Below are 11,479 nucleotides of genomic sequence, written 5' to 3'. Positions count from 1 at the left end.
CTGCAGCGTCTCCTCCGTCACCACCTGGTTCTCTGTCTAATTAATAGAGTGTGTATTCAGGGAATGAAAAGAGGGAGACAGAGAGAAATACAGGAAGATGGAGAATTAATGGCTTGTTTACTTAGAGGCTGAGAAGAAAGGAGGAGGCAGAGGAGGAGAAGAGAACGGCGAGAACGAAAGGCAACCATCACACGAGGAGAAAATATATGCTTTGTAAGAGATGTTTGCAAATGTGACGTGGATTTTCAAGGACTTGGAGGAGAATAATCAAGAATCAGACGATGAGGACAAGAATCAAACAATATTTCCCTCTCTTTCAGTTGGATTCGCTCACACACACTAGAAACCAATACACACAAGGAAAAGCAGCGCAGAGCAGACATCTGTCCTTGGAACTGCACAAGGCCGGTTTCTTGTATGGAGACACAGCTCAGCTGGAAAGAATAAGGATACATGATAATAATGAAATGCTTAATTTTACAGCTCCAATCCATCTCAATCAATTTTGTGACAGGAAGCTTAAGTTTTGGAAGCAACTGCATGAACCTAAGATCACAACAGACGAGGCCTGATGGAGGAGGAGGAGAACGGCTGACGGAGGTTCCTGTTCTTCACAGCGGTGCTGGGACGCGATCGATTGTAGGACAGCATTTCTTGCTACTGTCATTTGCAACTGATTTATTTCCGTTTTATTTCTCTTCTAGACTTTGGCAACCTGTTGCAAGACACAGAGTTAAGATGGCTGCCATCCACTTTCAAACCCGGTTTGAGCACCCAGACTGAGACGCATCTGTAGAAAACTGATTGGAATCTGACTTCAAATCAGCTCCAATGTGGTTCAGCTCTGATCGGCAAAAAGCTGATTTCATGTAGTTTTTTAATGTCCAAATCAAACATAGTTTGCCCAGCCCTCATGACAGGAGGACACAGAGGAAACCAGTGGGAGCTGCTGCTGAGGGAGGACCTGGAGGACCTGGAGGGAGGACCTGGAGGAACTGGAGGGAGGACCTGGAAAAACTGGAAGGAGGACCTGGAGGAAGGACCTGGAGGAACTGGAAGGAGGACCTGGAGGGAGGACCTGGAGGAACTGGAGGGAGGACCTGGAGGGAGGACCTGGAGGAACTGGAGGGAGGACCTGGAGGGAGGACCTGGAGGAACTGGAGGGAGGACCTGGAGGAAGGACCTGGAGGACCTAAAGTCAAGTCAAGTCAGTTTTATTTGTGTCACCAAATCCCAACCAAAGTTCTCTCCTGACTCTGTCCAAGTAGAGCAGGTCCAGCACCTCCCTCCTTCAATGAACCTCCACCCAACAATTCTCCATCAGCAAGCACATCCTGCAACAGCAGCCACCAGAACCTTCCTTTACCAGCAGGAAGGTGGAGCAGATCCAGGATCAGTGGGGACGGAGAGAGAGCAGGAGAGCAGGACAGAGACAAAGACAGAGAATGGAGGAAGACAGAGAGAAAGAAGGAGAGAGAGGGACAGAGATAAAGAGGGAGAGAAAGGAGGAGAGACCGATGGACAGACGGGGACGTGAGCAGGTGGAGCTACGGGTGGCAGGTGGAGCCTCTTCAGGTCTGGAGCCTCCTCCAGCAGCACCAGGATCTGGGATGAGGGGAGAAGAAGAGGAGTTAGTAACACGTCTGAGGACAGGAGGAGGAGAGAGAAGCCCAGTGCATCATGGGAGATCCCAGCAGTCTGAGCCTACAGCAGCAGATCTAAGGGCCAGCCTAAGCAGTCCTGACTATAAGCCTGATCAACAAGGAGGTCTTAAGTCTGCTCTTAAACCTAGAGAGGGGGTCTGGGTCCTGGACTGAAACTGGGAGACGGTTCCACAGGAGGGGAGCCTGATAGCTGAAGGCTCTGGCTCCATTCTACTGTTAGAACTCTAGGAACCACCAGTAACCCTGCATCCTGGGAGTGAAGGGTTCTAGCTGGATCATAGGGGACTAGGAGCTCTGTCAGGGATGAAGGAGCCTGACTGTTGAGGACTTTGATGGTAGAAGAAGAATTTTAAATTCTGTTCTGAATCTGACAGGGAGCCATGCAGAGAAGCAGTCCAGAAGAGACCTGGTCTCTGCTACCAGTTCTAGTCAACACGTGGCAGCAGCGTTCTGGACCAGCTGGAGAGTCTTTAGGGACCTGTTAGTCCAGCCTGGTAGGAGGGAGGTGCAGTGATCCAGCCTGGAAGTGACAAAAGCAGGGACTAGTTTTTCTGCATCTCCTTGAGCCAGGATGTGTCTGATCTTAGCGATGTTACGTAGATGGAAGAAGGCGTCCTGGAGCTTTGTTGAATGTGGGAGTTAAAGGGTCCTGGTCAAAGAGAACTCCTACGGTGGTGCTGGGGGCCAGGGTGGTGCCATCCAGGGTACCTGTCTCATCAGATCAGGTGGTCCTCAGGTGTTTGGGCCCAGCACAATGACTTCAGTTTATCAGAGTTTAATAAAATGAAATTGTGGGTCATCCAAGGAAAGGAAGGACCTGGAAGGAGGACCTGGAGGATGGTGCAGGACCGGCTCTGGTTGCTTCCTGTCTGACTGTAGCTGACGGTTATTTCTCTGTCAACACGTTTAATGACATCAGGCCAGACAACTGCCCCCACTAGAGGATGAGGCCAGAGCAGGTCTGCAGTAGCCAGGATATCTGCATGGCCCCAGACCTGCAAAACGGGCCAGACTGGCTCCTCAGGATCCAAACGAGGAGGGACCCCCTGCTGATGAGCCACAATGAAGAGCTGCAGATACGATGCTCTGTTTTGACATTTGAATGTAATAATTCAGTGAACAGAATCTTCAATGCAAATGTGTGGTGTTTTTACAATGTTGAACTTTTTCATACCAAACATGACGCCAATCAAAGTCAAAATGTTCCTAAATTTGGCTGAATTACAAAAGTCAGAAGGGGTAAAGAATTAATAAGACCAGGTTCTTGAAGCACCCTGTGACCGTCTGACTATTAGCTTTTTAATTTTACATGAGACTCCTTGGTCTTAACATCTGTTCTGTTCCTCCAGGCTTGCAAAAACTCTTTCCTGTGAGGAGAGGAACAGTAAATGTCAGGAGCAGAGCTACGAAGAGCAACGACAGTAAACAAGGGAACAAAACTTTACTGAAGCTGACAGAAGAAAGCTGAATATTTCAAAAAGTCAGAGGTGAGTTGGAAGGAGGCTCACTCGTCCTTGAAGGGTTCTTGCTTCCACTGTAATATTGAAGAAGTTGAGAATACAGAAGGGGACTGAAAACAGCTGAAAAAACAACATTGCTGAGAAAAAAAGACTGAAGCTGAAATGAACTGAAACTGGAAGCAAGCAGAAGCTGCTTGAACACCAGGCAGAGAAGAGCTGACAGGAAGCGTTTGGTCGTGCATCTTGGAAGTGTTTCGAGTCATTGATCGTAAGACTGAATAAAGGAGGCGTCCATCACGTGATGACCTGGAGAGTTGGGAGAGGTGTTTGGACAGTTTGCTGTTGTTAGCTGCCAGTTTCAAGTAGCTCCATGCTAAATACTACTACTACTACTACTACTACTATTACTACTATAGCTGGGGGGTGGGGGGTGGGGGGGGGGGTTGAGGAGTCTCCTGGATGTGACGCTAACTAGAGTGGAGCCGTGAGGGTCCTTCTCAGGGTGAGCAAGTATACAACACACCCAGTTACCTGATTGGGACTGATCACACAAATATCAGGAGAGTTGTTGACGATATTTTCACTTCCTGGTTCTATTTGTAGGAATTTCTTGTGCATTACAAACACAGTACAAGTACAAAGAACGATAGGAGAAGATCTGGAAGAATCCAGAACTCAGACACAACATTCAGCTTAGGTGTGTTGTGCATATTGAAAGACGGGTCTCCTGGTGCCTCTGGCAGGTGTCAGTGCTCTCTGTGCTGTGGAGGGGGAACCTCACCTGTGTGACACTGTGCTGTGTGCTGATTACATCATCATTCTGTCATAGAGCAGACGAATATAAAGGTGTGAGTTCAAAGAAGTCACAGCTCTGACAGAATAAGAGTATACATTTACATCTTAGCATTGAATTTGGACTCCAAGTATCATTAAAACACAAAGACTTAAATTGGTTCAATGTGGGTTTTGTCTCCCTTGATAAAAGGAGGGGGGGGGGGCTGGAGGACTGAAGGGTTTTTGCTCTCAGCACACAACTAAAAAGTCCCATCCAACTCATGTTCTTCACCTTTGATGCTCTTAAATTGGTGGAAGATGGTCAAGCCTGTTGTGAAACTCAGTACCATAGATGTTACTCATATGCACACACACACACACACACACACACACACACACACACACACACACACACACACACACACACACACACACCATTGGTGTGTGTACAATGAAATAGACTTCTTGTAAATTCAGCCTCCTACAACTAAAGCCCACTTTGTGTTCATGTACAAATTCATGACTACATGAACATTGTATTCATGAGCGAGTCTCTATTAGCATCCCAGTGTCATGAGTTTATATTCATGACCACACACACACACACACACACACACACACACACACACACACACACACACACACACACACACACACACACACACACATTTCCAGGTCTTTGATCAAGGCAAGCAGAGTTAACACTAAGCTGTTGCAGAGCCTAATCACAGGCTTTATTGGATGGGGCATGCAAACACACACACACACACACACACACACACACACACACACACACACACACATTCTACATACAGAACACATACACACAAACTCCTGCAGCTACATGCTGCATTATGGATTACAAGTTCTCGTACTTTAGAGTAGAAGTGAAGTACACAAAAGCGCCACTTCTGCAATCTGCTTCGTTGCAAGTCACTACTATTTAGTTTGATCCCTGGAAGCTGATCGAAGACATCTGAGCACTTGTTAGTTCGAAAACGTGCGCGCAAACGCGACTACACACAGGAGAGAAAAATGCAAGCGTGACGACACCCAAGCAGACAATCCAACAGACTTGATGTTCTTTAATCAATGACATGAAAGGGTTTCTGGGTGATTACACACTCATGAGTCTTTATGTTCTCACAGATGCAAGTAAACGCTACAGAGTTTATTTACACATCTGAATTAACCACCTGTTAAGAAGGTCAAACAGCCACAGAGCCAAAGTCCTAGCACGGAGCAGATGTGAGGGTTTGTTCCCGCTGTCACGGCTGGACGCTGCAGATGAAGCCTTTCCACACGGGACTGAACTTTGAACGTCAGTTCAACATTTTCATGTGAGCAGCCTCAGTTAACAAGTTCAGTGTTTGCTCCCTGATGGATCACTGCAATCAAAATGTCCTTCTCCTACCAGATGTACAGCATTATGAAGATGATGATAATCATCATCGTTTCATTTATACAGAAAATTCCATGTCAAAAGTGCTGAATACAAGATCGGTAAAAGGAACAAAACAACTTGAGAGCTCAAGGCACAAAACGACAAAGTTGTTCAATCCCAAACGCTGCTTTCACAGTTACAGGACACAAGATTTATGAATCTGTGTTTGAACTGATCATAAGAAGACGAAGCAAATCTTAGGGGGTCCAACTGTCGTGGATGGTTAACGTATTGATTTGTGGCCCATCATAGTGATCGGTGCTCTTGTCCAGACCTGATTCATCAGTGTGGTGCTGACGTCCAGTCCTGGCTAAAAGTGAATCAACACACATGGAGAGGGATCTGCAGCTGGGAGGGTGGAAGCGCATCAGGCATCAACCAGTGGGGTTCTTGCCCACGTCTGAGCTGTAGAAAAACTGCTCCAACATGCATTTATATACATTTCTCCTGTTATGTATTCAGGTGTGTTGATAATTCCTCTAAATGATGAGGTATGAGTCTCTAATATCTCATCCCTCATGACTCCACTGACCAGAGACCAGCCTCTTCTGGGTCAATGGAGCAAACGTCTCCTGCTGCTCCTCTACATGGAGGCACCAGACCAGCCTCAGGAACACGCTGGAGCACCGGTAGCACCGGGAGCACCTGGAGCACCTGGAGCACAAGTTGCAGCAGCCTGAAAGTAGCAATGCTACTGCTTGTGCTTGACTGGGCGCCAGCTTGCACCATGTTTCAAGGGTCATAAGTGTTCTCTCCTAAAAGGGGCCAGAGTTTGACAGTTGTTAATAAATATAATATGATTTATTAGGGGTGGCACGGTGGAGCAGTGGTCCTCACCGTGGCCCCCCAGCAAGAAGGTTGTGGGTGGAGCCCCGGCTGGAGCACGGGGTCTTTCTGGGTGAGTCTCCATGTTCTCCCTGTTCCTGCTGGGTTCTCTCTGGTACTCCAGCTTCCTCCACAGTCCAAAGACATCAAGAGGGACCAGGTTAATCCAGACTCTAAATTGACCGTAGGTGTGGCTGGGAGAGCCAATGGTTGTCTGTCTCTATGTGTTGGCCCTGCCATGGACTGGTGACCTGTCCAGCGAGAAGGCTGCTGGGATAGGCTCCACCCCCACCACCCTCAACAGGAGAAGAGGGAGAAGATGGAGGGATGGTGGGATGGATGGAGGGATGGATTTTTTTAGCAGTACTTTAGCTCGAGGATTTATTAAAAAAAGATCTCATCTTTTCATTTTAGTCCACCAAGTGACACATTTCTTGTTCGTGTTAATACTAAAAGCACCAAACAAGCCTCACGTGTATCAGAACAGGATGTTTCCTCTGAGCTTCAGTTGAAAACCACAGAAGAAGAAGCAGCTGATATGCCCCCTACAGCACGTCTCCTCTGAGCTGACAGCCAAGGCTCAGCTACGCTTAATGTTGCTATGTTGGCAATGGCATGAAAAACTAAAGAAAGTTTGGTCATTGTGTGTTTTGGGTGTGAAATATTTGACTCACACAATTCCACGTGGCCCGCGTCTTGGCCTGAATAGTGAGAGCAGCTTCACTAGAACATTTGTTTGTGTCCCTCAGGGTTGTCCTGTCTCTCCAGAGCCTAATTACACATGATTAGTGCACAATTAGCCAGTTCCAAATTGACTGAGGCTTAACAAGAGAGAACCAGATTGGCAAATGCTCTTTCTACTTGAAACCATCGGGAATCAATGTGTGGGAGTGGATTATTATGTGCATGAAAGCTGACCAAGCTCAAAGGTTAAAATGGCCTCTACTAGGGAACATGCAGCACACAGCACTGGCAATAGAAAGTGGACATCGAGACGCTTCAACTTTTCTCAACATTTAAAGGTCAGTAAGACATATGCGCCGGCGTCTGTGCATCTTTTTAAGCCACATACAGCTCAGGGACTTCGAAATCCTCTGTGTTCAAAAAGTTGAACTGTGGAAGCCCTCAGCTTGGACCCGACACACCTGCTCATGAAAATTAGTCATGAGGATAGAGACTGCAAAGATCCTTGCTGAGTTACTGTTCCTGCTACGAGAAGAGAAAGGCTTGGATCCATCAACCTCGAGGCCCAGCGCGCTCCCATCACCCCTCTGCTCTGGGGTGCTCATATGTTTCAAACACTATTGGATTTTATCTATTAAATCAAGCGTACTCACCGTCACGACAGTCTTACTGGTGACTGATCCTTTGAAGTTCTCTCCCTCCTTCGGCTCCAGGATCAGAACTTGACTGTGGCTCCTTGGAGTTTCTGAACCTGTGTAACTTCATGCTAGGCAGACTCAAATATCTTCACCTTAACACAGAACAGGAGGAGGCCTGCAGTTCCTTATTGTCCAGTAAGGGGAATGCTACCCAAAGATTGCTATGATGGCGTTTGGACCCACGCCTCCTCACTGACTGGAGCCTGAATCCTGAATCCTGAATCCAGCACCTCAGACGACTCGGCCACACAGTGGAGACAAAAGTCTGGAATTTAGGATGAAGAGCATTACATTTGCAGGTTTGATGAAGATGACATTTAGCAGAGAATGGCTTTGATCCCCCAACCTCAGGGACACGAGCCCAGCACACTTCCACTGTGCCACACTGCTTTGCTTCCAGTGGAGAAGGCCTCTTTTCAACAGTGCTGGATTTTCAAAAGAATCCAACTTGAGGATTTCACTCTGAGGGGGGAGGTGCTGGAGAAATAAAATCATGACAGCATGACCCTGAACAGAGGGACACAAAACCTCCAAACAAACTCCATGCTTTGTTTTTTCAGGATGAAAAGTTGTATTTTAGTGTATGGGAGCTCAGTCCTCCGCAGCACCGCTGGATGAGGGATGCTTGATTACAGACGTGGACAAACACATTGCAGATGACGCCACCTCATCTCAGCGACCATATCCAATGTTATTAGTCACTCGACTGTGTGGGAAACACCAATAAAACTTGAAACTAGCAAGCAGCGAGGAGGTTCCACCGAGACTTGAACTCGGATCGCTGGATTCAAAGTCCAGAGTGCAGACCATTACACCATGGAACCCTCAAGACCCCTGCCCTAATGCAGCGACATTCCCACTGAGGTGTTCCGCATCTTTCAGGAAAGAGCAGGTAGAAGAAAGAGCACCTTGCTATCTCTGTTCTTGGCATGGCCGGTAAAAATGTCGACCCCCCTTAACCCTTCAGTATCCCACACCTGAGGTTCACAGCTACATGGAAATGCTTAGATAAAGACATGCTATGAAACACTAAGCTAGGAAATCGCCACAAAGTTCATAAAGGCTGCAACCATGGGGGGGTGCTAGCTAATAAAGAGAATTAAAGACAACTAAATGCTCCCCATCATCCTAGTGTGTGTTTTTACGGTGAAATGAGAGTAATGTCATGCTGTTAATTCAACTTCATGTCAAGAAAACACTTATGTTTCGACATGCAGGCGCCCCCGTCACTTCTTTTTCTTCTTCGTGCCCTCTTGTTTTTGTCTTTCCTCTGCAAGTTTTTTGCGAGTCTCCTCTCCTCTCCTCCAGGCCTGATACAAGGTTGCAGCCTTTGTCTTCAACTGCAGCTCCTCCATCTCCACTCTTCTCTTCTCTTCTGCCATCCGGCGGCCCTCCAAAATCTTGTTGCAGTTCTTTTTCATGAGAGCGAAAGGTACGTCCAACTCCCTGCAGTTCTCTTCCAGAACTTCATTATCCGTTTCAACCTTCTCCAGATCAGCCTAAGAAAGGTGGCAGTCGCAGACACACAGAGTGAGAGAAACGGAGAAGCACTCTGAGATTCTGACAAAATGAAATACATGACCAAACATATTTATACCTGGCGGCTTATAGACCAGAGATGTTGAGCACTCTGACAGCTCAGAAGGATAAAACCCATTCAGGAGGGAGGTGTGGATATGCACCAATGTAAATGTACCAAATGTATATAAACGTAGAAAGCAGGTGTTTGCAATGCACTACAAATTATACGATAACAATCATGCATTCGGATCAAAACATTTCCGTTAGGATGAGTTCATGCAGATGCCTGTTTTCTCCCACAGCCTTAACAAGCCTATGAATCAGTACTGAATACTCCAAGCCTGCCTCAGCAGTTGCAGGACAGGTTCCTACCTGGACCACTGAGATCTCATCGTCAAAATTTCGAATCAAATTGAGATTTTTTTTCTCAATGTTTTCATTTTCCTGCCAAGAAAGGAAAACGAGAGTTTTAATGCAACTGAGACGTGTGACTGCTGATTAAATGTTAAGAGTTTGCAGTGAATTGTGGGATAAACTCAAACGCACCTCTCTGTGTTTTCTCTCTCTGTCTTGGTTTCCAGCCCTCAAGATGTCGAGCTGAACGGTGAGTTTGTTTATTTCCTGCTGTGTGCTGGCTTGCTTCATGTTTGAGATCTTGATGATTGATTGGCACTGACTCTCTGCATGATCTAACCAACTGGATTCTTCGCTGTCGTCGTCCCGCAGACAACACTCCAAAGTTTTTATCTCTTTCATTTTTTCCATAATCTAAGAACCAAACATACAGATTAGATGGGTGAGATATGAGGAACGTGACGAGCACAAGATATACTGACTTACTCAAGTTTTGCTACAACTTGCACTTTGGTGCCTCACCTCTGCGTTTCTTTTCTTGATGGTTGCAGCTACTTCCTCTAGACTGGCTCCAAGTTCCATGTCCATGGCAGAGGCCATCTTGTAGCTGGCCAGCAGTTGCTCATCATCGGAGCTGGTCTGCAACTTTTCAATCGCATACCCATGAAACTTCCTAAGACCCTGAATTAATGTGCACTGACTCTTCCCTGCTTCCGTCTTTAACTCTGTCATCAAACCAGAAATGGCATCTGGATGGGTTTGGAGAAGCCTGAGCAGATCCCTGACTGAGTTCTTGAAGTCTCTCTCATGCTGCAGCCTTGCTCTCCTCTGTGCGTTCCCCTCCTTTCCTGCTTGTGTCCCACCTGGTTCCTGCGTGAGATATAACTTTTCCAGTTTTTCACCTAATCTTTGATGCATTTGTAGTGCTCTGCTCAACTCAGCATCCGCAGCAGCAGACGAGCCCTCCAACTGGGGGAGGGCAGGTAGCATGGCTGCAATAGTAATTTGGCTGATGCAGTTTTCCAATATGTTTGTGATGCGTTGTGACATAACGTGGACCTTCGCAGCATTTTCCATTTGGGTCTTTTGCTGATTATGGAGAGAAGAGACTAGGGGAGTGCTGTTCTCTTTCAGCACTTTGGTCACCTCAGTAGCCATGATGAGGCTGAAGCAAAGAAAAAGTTAAACCACAAAGATTTTATTACTTTCACTTTTAGTGTTATATTTATTGGCTTTTAATACTGTTATCTTTGCAAAACGTGTGTATTGATGGTGTACTTGTTCAAGTTTGTTTAGTTTATATCAGAAATGTTACTTACTAGAACCTCTGAACTCCCAAGTACTGCTGTGTCTTGATTCTGATATCAAAGCCAGAATTCAGAGAAATGGAAGGAAGGTTTGCTGCTTTTATCTCTGTAACAAAAGCAGGGCATTTATGAGATGGCTGACATGGCTAATAGAAGAAAAGTTAACTTTAACTCCCTTGTCATCCCTGTCAAGTCAGGTTTATTAGTGTGGTGCCAAACCCCAACCAAAGTTCTCTCCTGACTCTTTCCAAGTAGAGCAGGTCAGCACCTCCCTCCTTCAATGAACCTCCACCCAACAATTCTCCATCAGCAGGCACATCCTGCAGAGATAAAGAGAGAGAGAAAGGAGGAGAGACTGATGGACAAACGGGGACGTGAGCAGGTGGAGCTACGGGTGGCAGCTTGAGCCTCTTCAGGTCTGTAGCCTCCTCTGAGGCTCAAGAGTTTATCAGAGTTTAATAAAGGAAATGATGGTCCTCCATGTTTTTCTGTCCTTCAGACAGGCCTCCAGTTTAGTCAGCTGGTTTGTTCCATGTGGATCATTGATTAGTTCAGCTGTGTGTCGTCTGCATAGCAGTGAACATTAATGGAGTGTTTCCTGATCATGTGACCTAGAGGAAGCAGGTACAGGGTGAAGAGGACTGGTCCAAGCACAGACCCTTGTGGAACACCAGAACTGACTGTAGTGGTCTCAGAGGAACCATCATTAACTGGTACCAACTGAGATGACCTAGTAAATATGACCTGA

General features: G+C 46.6%; 1 protein-coding gene and 1 non-coding gene across 2 annotated transcripts; both read right to left on the bottom strand.

Annotated features, from left to right (window-relative positions):
• Positions 1 to 6,458: 6,458 nt before the first annotated feature.
• Positions 6,459 to 10,834, bottom strand: LOC147250658 (dynein regulatory complex subunit 10-like). The gene is made up of 5 exons (XM_086222511.1): positions 10,744 to 10,834; positions 9,947 to 10,589; positions 9,617 to 9,838; positions 9,443 to 9,514; positions 6,459 to 9,048 (listed from the first exon to the last, which is right to left on the bottom strand). The coding sequence occupies exons 2-5, from the start codon at positions 10,580 to 10,582 to the stop codon at positions 8,776 to 8,778; spliced, it is 1,203 nt and encodes a 400-aa protein (XP_086078637.1). The 5' UTR covers positions 10,583 to 10,589; positions 10,744 to 10,834; the 3' UTR covers positions 6,459 to 8,775.
• On the bottom strand, positions 8,302 to 8,373 carry trnaq-uug (transfer RNA glutamine (anticodon UUG)). The gene has a single exon. It is a non-coding gene; the product is annotated as a tRNA-Gln (tRNA).
• Positions 10,835 to 11,479: the final 645 nt, after the last annotated feature.

Source organism: Aulostomus chinensis, chromosome 13, assembly GCF_037954235.1.
Source record: "Aulostomus chinensis isolate RoL2024-O1b breed Wild chromosome 13, RoL_Achi_v1.0, whole genome shotgun sequence".
Lineage (NCBI taxonomy): Eukaryota > Metazoa > Chordata > Actinopteri > Syngnathiformes > Aulostomidae > Aulostomus > Aulostomus chinensis.
Note: the sequence above shows the minus strand (reverse complement) of the source record. Positions and strands in the feature narration are given on the sequence as shown.

Bases quoted from the DNA above. Each gene is read 5' to 3' on its own strand.
- LOC147250658 (XM_086222511.1), bottom strand. From the start codon at position 10,582: ATGGCTACTGAGGTGACCAAAGTGCTGAAAGAGAACAGCACTCCCCTA. The intron at 9,839-9,946 runs GTGAGGCACCAA...TTTGGTTCTTAG, and splicing joins TCAAGAAAAGAAACGCAGAG to ATTATGGAAAAAATGAAAGA. The intron at 9,515-9,616 runs GTGCGTTTGAGT...CTTTCTTGGCAG, and splicing joins GAGAGAGAAAACACAGAGAG to GAAAATGAAAACATTGAGAA.